Source organism: Phyllostomus discolor, chromosome 1 (genome assembly GCF_004126475.2).
Source record: "Phyllostomus discolor isolate MPI-MPIP mPhyDis1 chromosome 1, mPhyDis1.pri.v3, whole genome shotgun sequence".
NCBI classification, from domain to species: domain Eukaryota; kingdom Metazoa; phylum Chordata; class Mammalia; order Chiroptera; family Phyllostomidae; genus Phyllostomus; species Phyllostomus discolor.
Genome location: NC_040903.2, coordinates 29736765 through 29759456, shown reverse-complemented (window position 1 = coordinate 29759456; position 22692 = coordinate 29736765). Strand labels below are relative to the sequence as shown.

At 39.4% G+C, this 22692-nt stretch overlaps 1 protein-coding gene across 1 annotated transcript in view; it reads left to right on the top strand.

Moving 5' to 3' along the window:
- The window catches only part of TXK (TXK tyrosine kinase), a 54630-nt gene that overhangs the window by 12686 nt on the left and 19252 nt on the right, over positions 1–22692 (top strand). The window contains exons 2-6 of the mRNA XM_036020219.1: positions 6764–6818; positions 7937–8039; positions 9122–9327; positions 12030–12095; positions 18353–18407. Of these exons, the coding sequence (XP_035876112.1) occupies positions 6764–6818; positions 7937–8039; positions 9122–9327; positions 12030–12095; positions 18353–18407 (485 nt within the window). The remainder of the gene's footprint in view (positions 1–6763; positions 6819–7936; positions 8040–9121; positions 9328–12029; positions 12096–18352; positions 18408–22692) is intronic.

The window sequence follows — 22692 nt, the reverse complement described above, 5'->3', positions numbered from 1 at the left end:
GTGCTGAAGATGTAGCGCCGTTCGCCGAGACAGACCTTTAAAGAAATGGATATGTACAATGGATTGAAGGAGAGCGAGCTCAGAGGCACGGGATCTAGCCAGTTCGTTCAGTCACTGAGCGAACACTGGTTGCACGGTGATGAAGAGCAGAAACTCTGGAGTCAGCCTGCCTGGGATCCGGTCCTGGCCCCGCACTCACAAGCCCTTGACCCTCAGCAAGGAAGACCCTCTTTGTGGTTGAAATTTGTCACCTGTAAAGGGGCCTCTACTTCACAGAGTCACTGTGGGGATTAAATAAATTAATTCAGAAGTACAGGTGTGGGCTGATGAGGGCTTGGTAACAGGGGAAATATAAAGTAAAATGCCAAGCAGTTTGAACAGATGAATACAGATTGGATATAAAGGATGAAGCTCAGAAAGAATCCGAGATTGCTATGGTAGACTCATACATACACAGACCTGGGGAAACTGGAAAGAGAAAGCGAAGAATAGTTTTCTTATTGAGACTAGTGAGGGAGACTAGTGAGACTAATTCTGGTTGGGCAGAAGGTAAGACAGTGGCTGAAATAACGAATTTAAAAGCCTTTTGTATCCATCACTACAAATCATGTACATGTGAAAAGTTATTAATCCTAAAAGAGGCATCCAACTTTCTAAGCCACAATCCTACCTGGTTTTCTGGGGATTTTCCTTTTTTTGAATCTGTAAGTTTTAGTTTTTAAAATATTTCAAGCATATGGGAAAATAAATAGAGAATAATAAAACATGCCAGTGAGTATTCAAGGAGTAAAGTGGCCGTTATGGACACTTTTTCGGCCTGGAAGCTATTACAGATGCTCCTCCTCTTATGATGGCGTCATGCCCTGATATTGAAAGTTGAAAATATCGTAAGTTGAAAATACATTGAACCCACCTAACCTACCAAACATCGTAGCTTAGACTAGCCTACCTCATCTGTGCTCGGAACACAAGATCCCCCCCCGCCCACCCACCAAAAATGCTGGCAACTCAGGGCACTGTAGAATACTGGTTGTGTGATCGTGTGGCTGGCTGGGGGCTGTGGCTCGCTGCGGCTGCCCAGCATCGTGAGAGAGTATCACACCACGTATCGCAAGCTCAGGAAAAGGTCAACATTCAAAGTGTGGTTTCTACTGAGTGATTTTGCACCATTATCATCTTGAAATATTGCAAGTTGAACGGGTGTAAGTTAGGATCATCCATAAATGGTTTTGGTTTATCTTAAGACGTGAGGCCATAGGTGATCCCTGCTCCCCTGGCCGGACCATCTTATAAAGGTTTCTAGGCTGAATACAGGCTTCACTCTGCTTTGACCTGTGGCCGAATCATTCTCCATCTTCAGATTCTACTAAGACTCCCTGCCACACAGCCAGTCAGGGGCCTATCTTCCCTTATTTCAAGGAGTTTCATAATCTCATTCTACACCCAAATACAGGTTTCATTTTCTCATTAGGACTGAATCCAGACAGACAGGTGCTCTGACAAGGTTATAATTTGATGCTCCTTTGAACCAATTCATTCATATACTCATTCACATATTCATTCACTCAAGAAACATTTGTTGAGTATATTTTTGTGTCCAACACTGTTCTAGCCTCTTGGGCTATAACTGTGAACAAGATAGACAAATACACGGCTTACCTTCTAGTAAGAGAGACCAACAGTGAAAAAATTTACAAATGAAGGACATATACATTAGGAAGTGAGAAATGCTATTTAAAAAAAGAAAAGAAAATGTAAAGCACAGTAAGTAATGCCAAAGTTAGGGAGTACGAGTGGCAGTAATAGTCATCCAGGGTGTTTGAGAAGGAGAGATTTGACCAGACTCGAAGGAGCGGAGTGAAGAAGGTTGAGACCTGGGGGAACAGTGCTCCAGGAGAACAGAAGCAGAGAACCCACGGGGAGAGCAGGCTGGGTGTGTGCCAGAAGCATGGTGAGGGCATTGTGGCCGGAGGAAATGAGCAGCGGCACGTGGGAGAGAAGTGAGTGGCCACAGGAGCTAGACCACAAGGCCTCTCACACGCTATTGTGAGAAATGTGGCTATAACTCAAGTGAAGTGGGAGCCAGTGTGAGGTTTGGACGTAAGGAGGACCATGATCCTGTCTGGGTTGTAAATTAATCACTCTGACCACGGTCTTGAGAATAAACCATAGGGGGTTCTGGGAGGAAGCAGGAAGAAGTTAGGAGGCTGTTGCTATAATCCAGATGAGCTGGTGGGGGCTTAGACCATGGCAGTAATGGAAGGGTGGGGAAAAGCAGTAAGATTCTGTGTGTGTTTTAAATAGTGTGAAATAAAACATAAATGAAACAAAATATTCAAATACATAAATAAAACAAAACAAAAATTAAAACATGAAATTTACCATTTTAACCAGTTGTAAGTATACAGCACAGTGGCATTGAGTACGGTCACAGGTGGTACAGTCACTATCACATTCCATCTCCAGAACTTTTTCATCATTACGAACTGAAACACTTGGACGCATTTTGAAGGCAGAGTCAGCATACTTTCCTGACAGGCTGATTTGGGGTGTGGGTAAGAGGAGTCAAAGGTGGCACCAAGATTGTTGGCCTGAGCACCTGGAAACATGGACTAGCTATTGACAAGCTGGTGAAGGGCGAGAAGAGCACATTTGGAGGAGAAGGAAGAGAAAGAGTTCAGATGAGATTTCTTCGTGTTAATATGAGGTGTTTCCTAAACATCCCAGTGGGAAATTTCAGGTTACATTTGGGTGTATAAGTCTGGAGTTCATTAGAACTGGGTTAGAAGTATATATTAAGGTGTCCTCAGCAGATAGATTTTAAACATTTTTTTGAATGAAAAATTTTTCATTGAATTTATTGGAGTGACATTGGTGGATAAGGATATGCACATTTCAGGTGAATAGTGGGTAATCTTCCTGACAGCTTTCAGGCACCACAAACGAGACACTCAATAGGGTAAATAGGACAGAGAGAAGAGGAGAAGTCAAAGGCTTTGGGACAACCCAGCACCACACCCAGTCTAAGAGGTTTGAAGGACAAGAAGAAAGCAGCAAAGAAGACTGAGAAGAAGGAAAACCAAGAGGACGTGGGTCAAATGCTACTGAGAGGTACAGTAAGTTTCCAGCTTAGACTTGGCCATTGCACGTAGCAGTGTGGTGGTTACTGATGGCCCTAGTGAGAGCTGTTTTGAGGAAAGGGTTGGGACAAAAACTTGAATAGGTTCAGAGATAATGGGAGGGGAAGGATTGGAGTCAGCAAGTACAGAGTACTCATTTCTAGATTGTAAAGAAATGGGGAGCAAAGCTGAAGGAAGAAATAAGATCAGGAGTGGTTTGTTTTGTTTTGTTTTTAATGGCTGAAGTAACAGCATGTTTGTTTGCTGATGGGAATGATCCAGTAAAGAGAGAAAAATGGTGATGTGGGAAAGGGAGGGAGTATTTTTAAAATTTTGTATTTGAGCCCTGGCTGGTGTGGTTCGGTGGACTGAGTGCTGGCCTGTGAACCAGAAGGTTGTTGGTTTGATTCCAGTCACAGCACATACCTGCATTGTGGGCCAGGTTCCCAGTTGGGGGTATGCGAGAGGCAACCTATCGATGGATCTCTCATACATTGATGTTTCTCTCCCTCTCTTTCTCCCTCCCTTCCCATCTCTCTAAAAACAAATAAATAAAATCTTTAAAAAAATTGAATTTGAAAACTTTCACATGGGGCTTTGGCATAGCATTTTGCCACAATCTACACCATACTTTGGCCTGCTTCGCTCATTTAGTAATCTGTATTTCACTTTGCATCTCCTGGCCTGGATAGATATGGATGTCTCTGAGGCTGGAACAACAACACTGGAATAAATTGGTATGAATATAAATTAAAACCACTCCTTCCAGAGTAGACAGAGACCCCAAGTACCAATGAACCCTCTTTCTAAGGTATGTTTTGGCAGGGGCTTCAGGCAGATACTACCAGGCGAAAACTGACACACAGTCAGAAGCAGTTGAAATCCAAACACTTAATAATACAGAATGTTGTGCAGATTTGGGGGACTTAAATTCATTTTATTTTAGTCTCCAGAAATAAACCTCGGGATGGTCCTTGGAAAATGAGCAGTTTCTGGATACAGGAAAAGGAAGAGTGAAAGTAACTAAATCTGGGTGAGTGGTGAAACAGCAGTGGGAACAAAGATAAGTAATTGCCTGGGATTGCATTAGGACAGTATTTTTTAGAAATACAGTCCACTGGACCACTGATGTGTCTGTAGCCCAAAGATTGAGAAATGATTATGTCCAAATCAGAGAAAGGCAAGTAACTGATACATGAGTCTAGGTTTAGAAGGTCAACTTCAGTCAAAGGAAAGGGAACTAATATATATTAATTATTTTGCTGAATTGCTTTGTTCCTATCACCCCTATTCTACCCTGGAAAGATGACCTGTAGGGATTAAATGGGGTAGCTAGCCTCCATGCAGAGGCAGCCTGAAAGAGAGTGCTGAAATACAGTCCTCTAAGTACATCAGTCTCTTCACTTCATTAGGGCACGACAGTCTCAGCACTGACGTACATTGAGTCATGGGCAATGGCAAAAAGTTGGCCTGATGGTTGGGAACGCTGAAAGAACAGGATCAGGAGACCGGTGCCAAGGAGATCTGGGGGAACAGAATGTATCTGAAACTCTTGCAGTGGGGAAAGATACCTACAAAGTGATCTCTTTTTGTGGAGTCAGCCTTTTCTTGGTTTCGTTGATGCCTGCTCAATGGTTCTCTAAATACTCTTACAGTGTGTCCCATAGTTCAGAAGCAGCTGGCTTGATACAACAGAGGAAGGGTCTGCTAATGGCTCAGGTAGTATAATATCAAGGAGAGAACGTGTTGCAAAGTTGGAGTGGTGTCCAGTAAGACGCAGTCAGTGTCTTAGAGCGGCAGCAAATATCTGGCCAGAACGCATCAGTCTGGGAACAAAGGAGGAAGGATTGGAGAGGCCCCTCTCACCATTCAACCTAAAAACCCATTGGAGTATTGTTGTTCTCTTTCCCTCTGACCTTGGGTTTCGAGATTTCAGTGCCCAAGAGAAGAAAACTTTTCTTAGGGAATAATGGAGGTTGAATGCCCTCTGGCTGTTTTGGACTGATGGGCATAGAGGGAGTCAGCATGGCTGGAGTGAAACTCCTGATTACCAGGAGGGAATCGGGTTGGTGCTTCACAATGGGGACAAAGAGGACTTTGATGCCAAGGGATGGACCCTGCTGGGTGTCTTCACTCTGTGCCCTTCTTCTGTGTTTCAGGACTTTAGAGGTGACACTAATTTAATCTTCTCAAAAACCCTATAACAATCACAGGTCTTCTTGATTACCCTCATACTGTGTATGCGACATTGTTCTAGGTACCTCACCTGAATTGATTTGATTAATCTTCATAGTATCTCACAGGCTAAATATGCTATTATTCTCATTTTACAGATAAGGAAACGTAAGTGCAGAACAATTAAGTAACTTGCCCAAACCCACAAAATTAGAGGTTAACCTCTGCCCTGTAAGGCTTTTCAAAGAGGGTAGGTATGATTATCTTGTTTTTACAGATAGAAAAACAAAGAATTAGAGAAATAAAGGAATTTATCCCAGATGTAGTCAACCCCGCAGCTTAGACTCAAACCCAGATCTGTCTACCCTCAAAGCTAATGCTCGTGTCTAGCTGTGGCTGGTGTGGCTTTGTGGACTGAACACTGGTCTGCGAACCAAAGGGTCACTGGTTCGATTTCCAGTCACGGCCCATGACTGGGTTGCAGGCCAGGTCCCCCATACGGAATGTGCGTGAGAGGCAACCACACATTGATATTTCTCTTCCTTACTTTCCCAGTCCCTTCTCCTCTGTCTGAAAAAATAAAATAAATAAAATCTTAAAAAAAGCCAACGCTCATGTCCAACGCACTCTGCTTCCTTCATAACACTTTATTTTCCGGTGTGAACAGAAGAAAGAGCTTACTGTGAAAGGCAAATTCTACGAATATAAAACATTGTTTTTGATACATTTAAAATTTACTTGTTTAAAAAAATGCACATGATTTAACTTAAATCAAATAAAGATTAAACTTGACGATAAAAGTGTAAGCATGACCCAAATTACTAAGCTATGTGGTTTTTTCTTTAACTGTTTAGCTTGTATTGGACTTAATCCACAGAAACTTTGAAAGCCAAAAATTATACATATATAAAATATAAAAAATAAAATAAATATATGAAAATATATTTTGTATAAAATACATTAAATTATATTATTATAGAATATATTCTATTAAATAGAAAATATATTTTATTATTTTTTAAATTTATACCATTTTATTTAATATATTTAAAATACGTTTTAAGGAAGTGTGATGACCTAATTTGAAATCACTGCTAGCAAATTTTTCGGAGAACATTGTTTTGGAATTCTGTTCTTTTGTACATTTGTTAGCTGACATTAGCCCTGACCAAAGACAAGTAGAATGCAGTGGTCATTGTTCTCAGACTGAGGAAATGCACAAACCAGACCCGGGGAGAAGAGCCTGAGAAGCAAAACCACATTGCTCAGGGTGCCAGTAACTCCCATTTGCTATAGTGACAGGCTTTCGTCCGCTGCTAGTGGAGGAGGGCGTGGTGTCGGTGCTTCTTAACAATTCCTCTCGCCGCTGTCCTTGGGGATTTCCTCCTTTGGAATAGCACCACCAGCCTCATCTTTCAGATACCATGGACCCACGGCTTTCTAACAGTTGAGAATGCTCTGCTTTTCAGATAATACCATCCAGTCGATCTTCTGTTGTTGCTGTTGCTGTTCCGTGCAGAAGCGGTAAGTCTACTTTCTGAGACCAATGTATTGGAAATGGATTTATTCAGTTTCTTGATTGCCTGTTGACTCTGAAATGTGAATATTATGAACAAAAACATCATTTTGATAAATTCAGAATTTATTTATGGTTTTAAAAAGCAAATTATCTTACTTAAATAAAGATTAAGTTTTTGGCACCTGCTGCTGCCCACCCTAGGAAACCCTTCTCCCATTTTTCCCTGTTGAAGCCTCTTCGTTTAAAACCACAGGTCAAATGTCAGGTCTCCTGTGATCCTTTCTTAGTTCTCTTGGATTTAATTGCTCCTTCAATTGTGTTCCCAAAGCATGCAATTTTGTTCTTCATATAGTATTTATTTCATGTATGCTATTTATATGTCTGTGTCCCAGTCCATAAATTTACCCATTATGGTCAAGAATTCTGTCTTATTCATTTGCATATCTCCCCACAACTATGGCTGTTTTCATACAGTGTGTCCAGCAATGATTGTCTAATAATAAAATCCAAGGCACCGTGAAATAGTCACAGGTAATATTTAATGGGAGTGTCTCGCATGTCAGACTGCACTAGAGGTTTGCATTTATTAGCTCAAGCAACTCTCAAAACCACCTGTGGATTTTTATGATTTCCATTTTACAGAAGAGGAAATCAAGGCTTAGAGAGGTTACATTGCTTGCCCAAGGTCACACTGTGAAATGGTAGAGCTGGGATTCAAACTCATGTTCTTAATTACTACACCATGTCTACTTACAACAACAGATAACATCAAATGAGGAAATGCATGTAAAATAATAAACGCTGTGCCTGACACAGAGTACATTTTTGATGATCATGATTATAATTTTGTGTCCTTAATATTCACCAGACTCTGTACAGAGCACACGACATGTGTTTCCTCAATTTGGTTTCACAACAACTCTATATGCTCTTTGCATCTCTAGTCTCCAGGTAAGAAAAATCAAGTTCTGAGAGCCCAAGGAAATGGAATTATTCTTCTTTATTTAAAAAAGCCTTTGAAAAGAGACCTGGGTTTTTGTTCGAGTTTTGTGACAATCTAGTGGGTTTATAGATAACTTGGATAAAAAGAGTTACTCATAACATTATTATTTTTTAATGTTAGGCAAGTGAGAACACAAATAAGCTTGAGCAAAGATGAAGAACTTTCAGAAACATACAGTCAGCATCGCAGGCGGTGGTTCAGTGACTTGCCAATTAAGAAGCAAGTGAGTATCATTTCAATGGGGGGGTGAGGGTGGGGAGGGAGGAAGCTTGCTTTTTTAGGGTCTGCTCCATGAGATACTGTTTGCCACCATGTCCAGAACCTAATACCATGCTTGGAACATAGTAAGTGCTCAATAAACATTCATTTAGTAAATGAATTTTCTAGAAGAAAGCAAAAGAGAAAAAGATCAGCTAACATAGCCTTCTGCTATATTTTGGAAGAATTTGGAACTGGATGGTGAGTTAGAAAAAAAAAATGTATTCTGGCTACTGCCATTTTGAGGCCAGGATTAATTTTCAGTTCGGTGTTGGGAGAAACAGTGTTCTTAGGAAGCATGGCAAACCCAAACCCAAACCCACACTTACAGCATGTGAAAGAAAAGAGCTTTTCTTCTACCAAGAGAGAAGAATCCTAAGGACAAAGTGAAACTTTTAGGGAGGAAATCAAGTTTTAAGAATTATGACCTGAAAAAAATCTAATGCAATACTGACAAGAGAATTTGTGCTTTTGAAAATTTATAAAGCAATTAGTGTGTTGCTGGGTGTGAAAGTCGTTTCGTAGTTGGTCATTTCCTATGTTTATGGCACTCTGGCTTCTGCCTTGGTACAGCTGAACAGAAGGAGGAAGGCGGCAGGCAAATATGCTCTATGCCGCTGCCGCCGCTGCCGCTTCTCCTTCTCCTTCTTCTCCTTCTTCTCCTCCTCCTCCTCCTCCTCCTTCTCCTCCTTCTCCTTCCTCTTCTTCTTCTTTTCCTTCTCCTTCTTCTTTTTATTATTGTTCAAGTATAGTTGTCTCCCTTTTCCCGCCACCACTTTCCCCCTCCTGACCCACCCCCACCTCCCACCCTCACTCCTTCCCCTCTTTGGCTTTGTCCATGGGTCCTTTATTCATGTTCCTTGAGGGCCCTTCCCCTTCTTTCCCTCTTATCTCCCTCCTTCCTCCCCGCTGGTTATTGTCAGTTTGGAACCTAATCAACAAAACAAACAAGCAAGCAAAATATAAGCAGAGACATGGATTTGCCCCTTCTTATTAGGACACATTGCTAAAACACTAGTGCAACTACTTGCTGCTTGGTTTTCCCAGTCCAACAGGGGCCGTGTGCAACCATCAAAACGCAAGCCGCTGCCTCCCCTCCCATCCCCTGAGGTCTCTAAAGAGAAGATCCGAGTCAAGGCGCTGTATGATTTTCTGCCCAGAGAGCCCTGTGACTTAGCATTGAAGAGAGCAGAGGAGTACCTGATACTGGAGAAGTACAACACTCACTGGTGGAAGGCAAGAGACCGTTGGGGGTAAGATTGGTGGCTTGGTCCTTGTCAAATTCCTCCTCTTTTGCCCCCTAAAGACTTCTGAAGCATCAAGAAGACTGTTTAAAGGCTCCGTTTCTCCAGGCTGATAACTCTTCCTTCTGTGTGAGAGGAAACCTGTCCTCCACGACAGGTTTTAGATTCCACCTATAAGTGACATCATACAGTATTTATCTTTCTCTGTCTGACTTATTTTACTTAGCATAATGCCCTGAAGTTCCATCTACATTGTCACAAATGGAAAGATCTAATTCTCATTATATGATTTGGCCATAAATAAGAATCAAACCTTGTCACTTGTATATATCTTGTCATATACATGTATATGTATTTATATATAAAAATCTTGATACACATACACACATACACACACATGAATGAGGAGAAACCCTCCCCAAAAGGAATTTATTTATAAAAAATTGAATATTCTTACATGTTTAAATTTCAGTCACTTTCAAAGTACTCTCCATTTCATGCAATACCTACCAAGATGTTTTTTCCACTGCTCAAAACAATTTTTTGAACTCATCAATTTTGATGCCTTTTCGGGCTTCTGCCATTTTTTGTTTCACTTCTTCCACATTGGCAAAATGTTTCCCTTTGAGGACTTTTTTCATCTAGGGAAACAAACAAACAAAAAAGTCACTCAGGGTGAGATCAGGTGAGTGGGGGGGACACAGGAGACATGCAGTTTTGGGTCAAAAAATGCTGAACACTCAGCGCAGTGTGGGCAGGTGTGCTCATAAATCACCCACTGTGAAATGGGCAAACAGGGTCAAAGAGTCTTCAAAAAACTTCACTGAAGCCGTATGCAGCCTCTCACAACAATACCAGCTGGTACACTGATACACATGAGTTCCCAGAACACTCACGCTGTGGGGGAAGCCTGTACTACAGGGGCCCCACCCTCCAGAAGATAATTCCAGTTTTTCACATTTTCTTTATCCATTCTTCCATCAATGGATAATTAAGTTGGTTCCATATATATCTTGGCTATTGAAATTAATGCTGCAATGAAAATTGGGGTACACATATCTTTTTGAAGTAGTGTTTTTTTCCTTTAGATATATAACTAGAAGTGGAAGTACTGGATCATATGCTAGTTCTATTTTTAATAAGTTTTTACTTCTTTCTTTGTAAATGGGAATAATAACTCCTACATTGGTTCTTACTCAGATTTATGCTTTCTCTGGGAATTTGACTTTGTTTTTCCTGTTATGCTCTGAGGTAGGAACAGAAAGAGTATCTTACTTATTTTTACATTTCCACAATGACTAGTTTGAAGTCATTGTGGAAATGTAGTTTGGAAGTAGGTGTGAATTAAGTAGGAAAGGAAAGAAGACCCTTGGACGCAGACAGACTTCATGTCGGTTGCAATGGACTGTCGACGCCTGACTTAGTCCTGGGTAGAGAAGGGTTCTGAGGAGTTTTGGGGCTCCCTGGGAGAGTGTGCTGGCACTGATTCTGATCTCCGTCAGGATTTGGAGGTTATACATAGAAAAAATCTTTTACGAACGATTTGGAGACTATAAGTACCTAAGTACCAGAAGCATCTATATTACATGCCCTTTTTCTTTATATTTCCCTGATTGTTCGGCTGTCCTGCCAGTTCTTAGTTTGGGCTCGACATGTGACAGAGGCACTTCAGTGGGGAGGGAGTTACATGAGCAGGTACACGACTGGGTGTTTAGCCACTTCTGCAGGTGGCCTATCGACGTGACTCAGATGGAAACAAACAACCAATTAAATTTTAACCTTAAAGTCAGCAAGTGAATATTGTTTTTCATAATATGCATACATGATCAATATTGCCCAAATTCTGCTTTGCCACACCTCCAAATTCAGTCTCTTTCTCCAAAGTAAGCACCATTATTCATTTAGTGAATGATTGTCTTCAATGCACTTTCTTTTCTAAAATTTTTTGTTGTTGTTGTACTACAGTCGTCCCATTTTTTCCCTTTGTCAATGCACTTTCATGCACATATTCAAATACATGGTATAGTTTGCAGATATAATTTACGTAAATCTAACCACACTTTATGCATTGTTCTGCAACTTGCTTTTATTTCCCAATAATATGTCTTGGGGATCATTTTGTAATTTCAAACGTTGGTGAAGGTGTAGGAAAAGAACATCCTTGCCCTGAGGATGGGTGGGTAAGTTGGTGTATCCTTCTTCTAGGCAATTTGCTGTATCTGCTGGAAGATGCACATGCTCAGTGACCCAGCCATGACCCTACTTTGTGTCTTTGAGAAATATTCATACTTGTGCACAAAAAGTTAGGTCGCTGTACTAGGGACTAAACTAGTGGCTAAACTAGAATATTTACTCTATCACATACTCTGCAGCAATTGAAAAGAATTAAGCCAATATCTTTGTATTGCTCTGTTGTTAACCTAGTCACTAGGATGTCCCAATGGTCATGCAAGTGACCCTTTTCCTCTTTAAAAAGATTCTGGTGTCATACAACATCCTAAACTACTCACATTGTAAGTCAGAATCTTAGTATTTATTATACAGAGATTTTAGTTAAATGTGAAAATGGAAAACCTGTTTTCCTCTTTTAACAACTTAATCAATAAAATGAATTTGATTCCCCTGCATCCTTGACATTTTAAAAGAATTGTTGCCATGATAACACCAGAAACATGCAAATATTTTGATTTTTGTTTTGTCTTTTGTTGTAGGAATGAAGGCTTAATCCCAAGCAACTACGTGGCTGAAAACAAACCGACTAATTTAGAAATATATGAGTAAGTGTCCTCCAAGGTACATCCTATGGTTAGTCTATGAAAAGCAGGTACGTTTTGGAAGCTTTTAGATGTAGATACTGTTTTTGGTCTAAAAAAGGAAAAGAAAGTAACACATTTGGTAGCTCTAGCATAAGAGATCTTTGATCCTTATAAAGGTTGATTCAGAAACTTCTTTTTCTTATACTTGTTTTTGTTTCATATTTTATAGCCACTTTTTTTTGTTTTAACAGTGACAGCATGAAATCAAACACTCATCTTGCACTTGTTTTAGTATATGTCCTAAATGGAAAATTAACTATTGAAAAAATGACATTAAATTTCCAGTGAGTGGTAAATTGGACTTAATATATAGACACATTACTATATTTTGGCTCATATTTTGAAATGTTTTAGAAATAGCAGACGATAAGAACTAGACCAATGGTATAGTTGGCAAGGACATTTGGCAGGTTTGCTGGAGTCCTGCTTAGAAACTTATTTTTGCTGTACAGACTTGGAAAATAGAGGAGATCTCAGCAATCACTTTTTTTAGCCCTTCATTCTGCAGATAAGAAGCTATGGTTGAGAGATTAATTTATACGTAGAGAGTAGCAGAGCGGGGAGTAGCCTTTTATAAATTTAGGTTTAGTTGAGCCCTTGGGTGCCCTCGGGTAGATGCTTGTTTGCAGTTAGCACATGCTTCCCAGCTGCTGGCAGTAGGTGATGAAAGTGATGGACTGGGGCAGTAAGGCAGGTGCTTCTCTGAGAACCAGGCAGCAAATATCAATTGAATGAGAGAGCCCCCTTGCCCTGCCTTGCTACAAATTGAAGTCCACCCAGAGGCCAGACTCAGCACATCTCTTCCCTAAAACAGATCCAGTTTTGAAAGAGTCGGTGAATAGTGCGCACTTTATCGGAGAGGAAACAGGTGACCTCAGGGCACATGGCGCCTCTACAGAGCCTTTCCAGCCTCTTCTGTCAGCTGCTTCTCAGGCCAGTTCCCTCTCCCAACTCACTCTCCTTGGCTCCTTCTAGGGCCTCTTCTCTCTCCTCCCCTCCTTCACTCAGCCTGTTGTCCTATTCTCTTGACCTGTGTCATTTACCTCCGCTCTAAAATCCCAGTGTCCGCTCAGTGAAACACAGTCCTCGGGTGGCTGCACCTGCCTTCCTGGGGACACACTTGCATAGCTGTGTGCGGGTACTCATGGATGGCCCGTACGGGTCTCCCGCTGCCCCCAGCTAATGCTGACCAGCTCAGACAGGTCTCTCTGTCTCTCTTTTTGTTTGTCTTCTTGCTTTTTTCTTTTTAATAATTTTTTTCAATTATGGATGACAGAGTGTTATATCAGCTTCAGGTGTACACTCTAATGATTAGACATTCGTATAACTCACAAAGTGATCCCCCTGATAAATCTGGGACCCACCTGACACCATGCGTAGTTATTACAATCTTATTGCCTACATTCCCTGTGCTGTACTTTACATCCCCGTGACGATTCTGTAACTACCAATCTGTCCTTTTTACTCCCTTTACCTTTTCCACCCATCCCTCCAGCCCCACTCCCATCTGGCAACTGTCAAAATGTTCTCTGTATGTGTGAGTCACAAATAGGTCTCTTTGAAGGCCAGGCGAGGGAAAAATTAGAAAAATAAGACTTTTATTTTCATATTATAATCCCAATTTGGATTTTCTGGGTGACAAAAGGAGACATGTGTAGAGGTACCCAACACAGTGTCTGGTTAGTGAGCCTTCACTCACTAACCCGCAGCCTTCTTTTCCTTTCTTTCCTTTTTAAATTAATTTGCTTGTTGCGGCCCCTGTTTAGACTGGGCTTGGAGTCTGACTTTAACAGCCTGTAGATATTGGATCATTTGAATTAAACTCCTCTGAGGTTAGACTGATCATCTCATTTCCACGGTTTGTGTCTTCAAAAGTTATTTTCTTTAATGACTCTAGTTATGAGAAGGCTGCTTTTTAATTTTATTGCTATTTCTTTGAAAAAAGGTTTATTAAAATATAGATATAATAATTATCACTAAAAGTTGTCAACCCTTTATTAGGTGCCAAGTACTGTTCTACTGACCATACAGGAATTGTGGTCCTAGGTTGATATACTGCAGTGTAGACTCAGAAATTGGAAAAATCTGGGTTCAAATCCTTGCATTGCCACTGACTCAGGCTTTGGCTGTAGGCAAACTTACCTAATGTCTCCAAACCTCCAAGTGATCTGGAAACTGGGAACAATAATACCTGTCCCATACAGTACATAGTAAATGTTCAATAACTTCTAGCAATTATCATTATTTCCTTGAACTGTGAAAATAACAAGAGAGGCATTTACCGTGTGAACCACCTCGCCTAGTATTACAGGTGTACTACGTGGCATTGTTATTTCAGTCCCCCGAATCCCTTCAGTTGTCTGATCTTTATCTATTGTACCCCTACGACGTACCACATGTTAGCTTTTTCAGACACTGCAGATGCAGCCCAGAACATACAGAGGCAGTCCCTGCTTCCATGAAACTTACAGCTTCATGGGGCCAGAGACATTAGACAGCTCCAAACTCACACCTAAGTATGTAATTCTAAATTGCAGGGTTAGGAGGGAACAGTGTGGGACACTAGGAGAAATCAATGTAGAAGGGGTATAATTTAGATGAGGGGAGGTTGGGGAAGGCCTTTCTGAGGAAGTGGCTGAGGCTAAAGGCAGTCAGGGTGCCGATGGGGGAAGGAGTCAGTGTGGGCTTCTGACATCCCAGGGAAACTTTTGTATGTAGAAATATTTACCTCGGTTTTAAATGAATATCCAATGATCAACAATACAATGAATGTATGTGTTGTTTTTTTCCCGTAAAATAAGACACATTTTTCATTTTCAGCAATAACTTTATTGATTTGGATATTTTGAGTATGTTGAATATCTCCCATGTGGTATAACATTGGTCATTCTCAATTAATGTCACAATTTGTTCACTATCAACTTCAACTGGCCTATCTGACCATGCAGCTTTGTCCAGAGAGAAATCTCCAGCACAAAACTTTGTGAATCACTTTTGACCCATTTGATCAGTCATAGCACTTTTTCCATATACTGCACAAATCTTTTTTTGTCTTTTAGTTGCGTTTTTATCTTCCTTGAAATAATGAAGCATAGTATGCCAAAAGTGTTGCTTGTTTTCTTCCATCTTCAATATTAACATGGCTACACAAAAATTCACACATTTTTATGTGTTTTTTTTTTAAGCTACACTAACCTCCTCCCAGGACCAATCTGGATTTACACCTAAATTGTAGAGAAATCATCTTTTTTTCTACTTTTTAAAAAAAAGATTTTATTTATTTATTTTTAGAGAGAGAGAAGGGAGGGAGAAAGAGAAGGAGAGAAACATCAATGTGTGATTGCCTCTCATGTGCCCCCCACCAGGGACCTGGCCCACAACCCAGGAATGTGCCCTGACTGGGAATCGAACCAGCAACCCTTTGGTTCGCAGGCTGGCATTCAATCCACTGAGCCACACCAGTCAAGGCTTTATGTTTTTTTAATGCATGCTGATATGACAGTGGTCACAATACAATCTAACAAAATTGTTTCAAATGAAGTTAAAGACAACTAAGTGCTACTAGAGCCATCTTACAGAAAAAAAACCAAACAAACCTTTTGGCCAACCCAATAAAAACCTAGTTTTCAGTAAGCCTTCAAATTGAATTTATAAATCTTTACATATTATTTATAAATATAAAATTATAAACTATTACCTTAACTCACACTCAACATATTAAATGTCCTTTTACAACCAGTCCTATTTATAAGCTCAGTTAATTAAATTTCCTGAAACATTTAACTTCATTGATAAGCAGAATAAATGCAATTTTCTTTTTAAATACTTCATATGCCAGACATGGCAAATTTGCCATTGTAATAACTGTAAGTCCCTGCATTATCCTGGAAATTCGATAAACTAAACGTTTGTGGTGAATCAGATAAATTAAGCTTATGTGGTAAATCAAGTTCTCCTTAGCATACAACTATTTTAAAATGAGTCGAATTCTCTTAAATTTCAAATACAAAGTTTAATATTAATTTTAAATTTTAAATCAGAGGCAAAACCCAATATGCCAGAGTCTCTTAAAATTCCAGATATTTTAAATATCAAACATTGATTATCCTGACCTTTACAGAAGTATGGGTCTGATTTATCTCATTATCTCTAGACAGTGTTGTCTAGATATGGGTTACAGGCTTCCCGATTTAAAAAACAAAACAAAACAAAACTCTTCTAACTTTTACCATCAGATTTAATTCTAAAACACCACACTCAAACCTCCTTAAGTTATATTCATCCAATTTTCTTCCTGCCTGTGGAATCCCACGTTATTTTAAAGAATCCTAAATGTATCACATATTTCTATCTGGGTCTTTGGTTACTCCTTTGAAACCATTCTAATGACATGCACACAGATTTTAAATTTACATTTAATCAATACAATATATTTACCTCTTTATTATCATAATAAATAAGTACAAAGCAACAAAGCTAACACTGATATGATAGTGGGTGAAAAACTTTTAGAAAACATGCGATTTGTGTTCACTTTTAAGAAGTGCCATAAAGTGGTTGTGTTTTTCAGATACAACATGTGAGTGAATTATAATCATTATTGTCCCATTAACACATGTATTTCACAACTTTGCCACTGGGGGCCCCTTTAAACTGACACCCTGCATCTTTAACTCTGTAACAGGTGGTCTCCGACTCATCTTGAAATTCCCTGCACAATATTAATATCACAGTTACTCTTATTCCCACTAGTGATAAGTAGTTAACATTATTTTATCTAAAATTGTCTGTAATTATCCCTATTCTCTATGGTTCATCTTTTTAAGGCTCATTTTCATTTTAAGAGCATTAGTGTTTTGAATACCCGGCCATTTTAATTTCGTGGCAGCTTTTTACTACTGGAGGTTAGGGGAAGTCCATGTGGTAAGATCAATTCCATCCTCAAAGTCAGGTGTGAGTTTCATTCAGCCGCCATCGGGCCCACCCACTGTGACTCAGTGCCCAGGCATATGTGCGCTCTTCCTTCCCCTGTCCATAAACATAGCACTTCTGGTAATATTAGATTAGCACTTTTTAAAATCTTTTTTTGAAATGAAAGTTTTTCCATTGTTCTTTCTCTCTCCTTGGTTCTACCATTTCCTCTTTCTTGCACAATGTTTGCTTATTGACTAAGTATTGTCACACCAAACTATTTATTTAAATTACAGTGTTATTTAATTGTGATAACTGTGTACGCTTCTGGTAATTCTAAAGCAGTGATTTCCAACCGGTGTGCCGGAAGAATTTTTAAAGTGTGCAGTACCTGACTATTCAGCAGAGGACTGACTTCTTTTCCTTTAGATTGTCAGATAAAAAAAATGACAACAGCCAACACAACAGTAGCTGTCCTGTGTGGATGAATCAAAATTATACCTACTTTTGTCAGATCAGCAAAAAATAAAGTGCCATTTTGGTGTGCTGCAGAATTTTAGTCATTACTTTATGTGTGGAATGAAATGAATAAGGTTGAAAATCATTGCTCTAAAGTCGTATAGTGACATGTTTTATGCAGAGGTAACAGCAAGATCAGAGGCAGAAAAGGGCTTGGTGAATTCGAGGAAAGAAAGAATCCCTACTGGCTGAAGCTGAGTGTGTGAGCAGAGAATGAGGCGGTAGATGAGGCTGGAGAGGGTGGTGGGGCAGGGTTATAGACTGACTGTTCCGTTCACTCTACCCAACTGCTAACCTTACTACCAGTTAACATATTTAGGAAAGTCAAATTGTTAGAGTGGGTTTTGATTTTGGGAAGGTAACATAGCATGTACAAAAGCATGCAAATAAGAAGTTCCTGAGTAGAAGAATCAAGTATTTTTTAGTGTGTCTACCAAAGCTCAGTGAAGTGTTTATTGAAGGTGATGACTTCCTAACCACACGCATTTCATGGACATTTTCAGGAGGTTAAGTTGTTCAAAACTGTATACTAAGTGTGTGTCAGAAAGTTGAATTGAAATATAATAGAATAAACTAGATACTGCAATTAATAGTACAGTATTGTACACTAATAGTACAGTATTGACACTAATAGTACAGTATTGTCTATCTGAATTTTTTTAAAAAGCACTCAATTCTCTAAAAATCATTTCTGGAGTAAGTTCTTTAAAACAAGGAACATGGAATGTGTTGTGTTTTTTTTTCTGGAAAAAAATAAAATTTAAAAATCATTTTTATTGCTTTTACAGGTGGTACCATAGAAATATTACCAGAAATCAAGCAGAACGTCTTTTGAGACAAGAGGTAATTCAACTTATTCCTCAATAAATCTGTTTTAAAATTTCTGAGAGAAGTACATTATAAAGAAAGACCTTGCCCAATTAAAACGTTTTATGACTTTCTGTTCATTTTAGTTTTATAGTATTATTATCTCATCTTTATTTTTTTGATGTCATAAACTAGTTGTCTTTGTACAGATTCTATTTTCTGTTGATTTTCATCATAACTTCAGAAATGTGTTTTTCCTGAAATAATTTCAACGGCACCATTCTACAGTCCTCTCATTCACTCCGAAGCGCATTCTACCAGCACAGTCTACATTAGAACTGCCTGTGCGCCTTTGCACCCATGCCAGTCAAACACACAGCCTGTCCTCATGAGCTTAGCTTTGGCTCATTAAAAACACAAACAGAGAAAAATGTGCAGCATGGCCCTTTCTTTGTCCTTTGGGAACAAAAGGAAGAGTAAGGTAGCCAAAATATCAAGCTCAGATCAAAACTGCTCATTTAGGTCAAAACAAAATAAAACTGCATATGGTTTAAATTTCCAACTGACGGTAAAGATTATCTGTGGGTAAAAGTAGAGTCAAAACTAGAAACTAGGTGAGAGATATGTGTGTCACTATGCACTGCTGTCGGATGTTGAGGAAATCTAGAAAGATAAGTGAGAAAGAATCAGTTCTGTAACTAAAAACTCAATGTCAGTAATGGCTCAGGTCTCAGGGAGGGTCCAGGTCATAGCTGGGGGATAGGCACCCATGAGGGACCCAGCCCCAGCCTCGGGGGGCAGGGCTGGAGGTTGGAGGTCAGGCCTGGCTTCACGGACTAGGTCTGACCTGTTAGTCCACATGCCTGACGGAGTGCGGCAGCAAATGTGGTATCTGCCTGGTGCGGTGACTGCAGGTTGCTGTCTGGACAGTGATCTTTGGAGGTCCAGAATGAACACAGAAGATGTTACGATAGGCAGGCAGACGTGGAGAAGGGAAGTCCAGACAGAGGTAGATCCGCAGCATGCCAGGTGATCACAGGTAACAGCCAGAATTGCTGGGCTGGGCAGGGTCAGCCCAGTTTTTCTATATAATATAAGAAAATGTAAGAAAATAAAATACAAGAAAAATAGGTTTTGTTCATTTTTCTGTAGTATTTGCCTTTTAAACTAACTCATGTATATTTTAAAAATATATTTTGCATACCAGTCTTTTGTTGGGCATTACAATTATAGTTACATTACAATTATATTCTTCTGATTTCTGGCTTTAAAGAAATTTTATGCCCTTTTATACAGAATTTCTAAAAATGTTAACATCAAAATTTTCAATATTTCTCTTGTGGCCTCTATTTTTTTGTTTATTTACTTTAAAGAAATTCCTCTCATCATTAAATAACAAAGGAATTTTATGTTTTCCTTTAAATTCCTTTAAATATTTTAAAGGTTTGCTTTTTACATTTCGGTCTTTAGTCTGTTTGGGGGTGGTGGTTGGAGGTAGGGAGAGAGTAAAAAATTTGAGGTCTGTCCAGAAGGTATCCAGCCATGCACCATGAAGAATAGAGACATTTATTGAAGATACAAGATTCAAGAAACATTGTACATGGGACAATGATGCCTCAGTCCCCTTCAAAGTAGGCACCTTGGGACCTCAGTTCTCCAGTTGCCATCAACTGCCCTGTCATATTTTCCTGAATCTCATCAACAGTCTGAGATGTCTTCCTTTACTAAGGTGATTTTAGTTTTGTGAAAAGCCAGAATTTGCAGGATGCCAACTCTGGCTGTCGCGGGGCTGAGTCACCTGGGTGATTTGATGTTTTGCGAAAAAACTCTGCATGAGACTTGATGCATAAGTGGGTGCATTGTTGTGATGAAACTTTCAATCACCAGTTGCCCATAGCTGCGTCTTTTGAATCATCCTAATAGTTCCCATGGAGAAATGTTAAGCTTAACGCAAAATTTGATGCAAATTTACTGCTCTACTCGCTCAGTCATTCTGAATGTGATGGTCATACAGTACACATGCTCACTCAACAGCATCTACTGCCCCCTCTGACTAGTACAGTGAAGTCATCATTGTTTATTCATGTACATTGCAGCCCACTCTTATTGGATGCCAGGTTATATCAATGTTGTGCAAACTATTCTCATTATATTAATAATGACTGGTTTTTTTCTGGACAGACCTGGTATACACATATTTTCCTATATATCATAAAATATTTTTGTAATTTACACATTTTATAGTTTTTATTTAAAAAATATGCCTGGGTTAAATCCTGCTCAGTCATGAGGCATTTATTTGGTTAGAGTATCATCTTGTTATGCCAAGGTTGTAGGTTCAATCCCCAGTCAAGGCACATACAAGAATCAATCAATGGATGCATAAATAAATGGAACAACAAATTGATGTCTCTGTCTCTCTCAAAAGAATCAATAAACAAGGGGAGGTGGGAGGGGATAATGGGGAGAAAGGGGGAAGGGTTGTTAAGGAAATGTATAAAGGACACATGGCCCAAGTCAAAGGGGGTAGGATTGAGGGTGGGAGGTGGGGATGGCTGGGGTTGGGGGGAGTGGTGGGGGGAAATGGAGACAACTTTACTTGAATAACAATAAAAAATAAAAAATAGAAAATATTAAAAATATAATAAAATAAAAAATATATTTCTGGTTTGGGTTTCCTAATATATAATTTAGCATTTGTCCTGCTATGTTCAGAGTGAGTCAGGCTTCTAATTTTCCATTCTCTTTGTCTGGTTTTAGTAAGCACATCTTTCACTACTGACTTAGTTTCCTTTTCTTTTTGAGATGTTTGATAATTTATCTTTATTTAGAGAATTGCCTATTTTATATTTATTTTCAAATTTATTGCATACATTATTTGTAGAAGTATCCTATCATTTTTATTTCATATTTTAATAGTATGTTCACATGATTCCAAAATCAAAAGGGTTTGAAAAGTTTTCTTTCCTCCTGTCCCCGAGCCATCAATTCCCCTTCCCATAGGCGAACTGCTGTGTGAGTTAATTTTGTGTCCTTTTGGAGATATTCCATGCATACAAAAGCCAGTACAATTAGTTTTTGTTATATATATGGTAACATAATATATAGATTATAGTCTTCTGTACATCACTTTTTTCACTTAATGATCTATATAGGGAATCTTTCCACATCACTACATAAAATGGGTCCCTACTCATTTCATACCTATGTAGCATTCCTTAGGTTGGATGTATCACAGCTTATTCAGCCAATCTTTTAGTTGGAAGTGTAAGTAGAATACACTCTTTTGCTCTTAAAACAGTACTGCCATGGGTAACAAGCATGCGCAGGTTTCCTTCTCTCCTTTATGTGAGTGTATGAGTGTTTGTAGGTTACATCCCTGCTGATGGCTGTCCTGGGTCAAAAGGACTGTGCACTTCTAATATTGGCAGGTACTGAAATGCTCTCTGAAAGACTTGTATCAATTTATATACCTACTAGCAATGTGAGGCAGTGCCTATTTCCCCACAACCTCGCCAGCAAGTGTTTTAGTGAAACGTTCGGAACTTCCGTCTCTGACGTCCCCTCTCAATGTGGATTTCATTTACGTTTTTCTTATTCTGGGAATGTTAAGCATCTTTTTATAGAGTGAGTTTTAGATATTTGTATTTCGTTTTCTGTGAGATGTCCGTTCATATCCTTTGCAAACTTCTCTCCCTTTTTTTGATGCTTTTCTTACAATTTATAAGACACATGTAGCTATATTAAGGAAATTAGTTTTGGTGATATGTGGCAATACTTTCCTCAGTTTTTCAATTGTTTTCTATTTCTTCTTGCCATGAATAATATTTGAATTTATGTATTTGAATTTTCAGACAGATTTTTGTAAGGCTTTAGGGTAGTGAGTTACATTCACCGCAAGAGTCAGGCCAGTCCGTTTGGGTTGGGTGGCACTCACGCAACTTAGTGGCGCTTCACAGGTGGACGCTTTCACGGGTTTAACAAGCTTCTGAGACATTTTCCTCTTCACAAGTGCAAGCGCACTCAGCAAACCTGAAGCATTGTGAAACATCAAACAAAAAATCAAATAAAACTGTCCAACAGTTAAGATTATTTGAAAGCAATTGACAGCTTTGTTGAGATTTCCAAAAAACATTAGAGGAGATCCAGTTCATAATCTAACACCAAACTGACTGTAACATCCGTCCCTCCTGCTCTTTCCCTTTTCGCTTCTCCCTTGCCCCTGGAACAGCTAGAACGGCTCTCCTTGCTCTTCTCCCCAGACTCCCCCAAATCTGTTCTCCCTCCATCCTCATTAAAATGCTGGTCTCTTTTCCTGCTC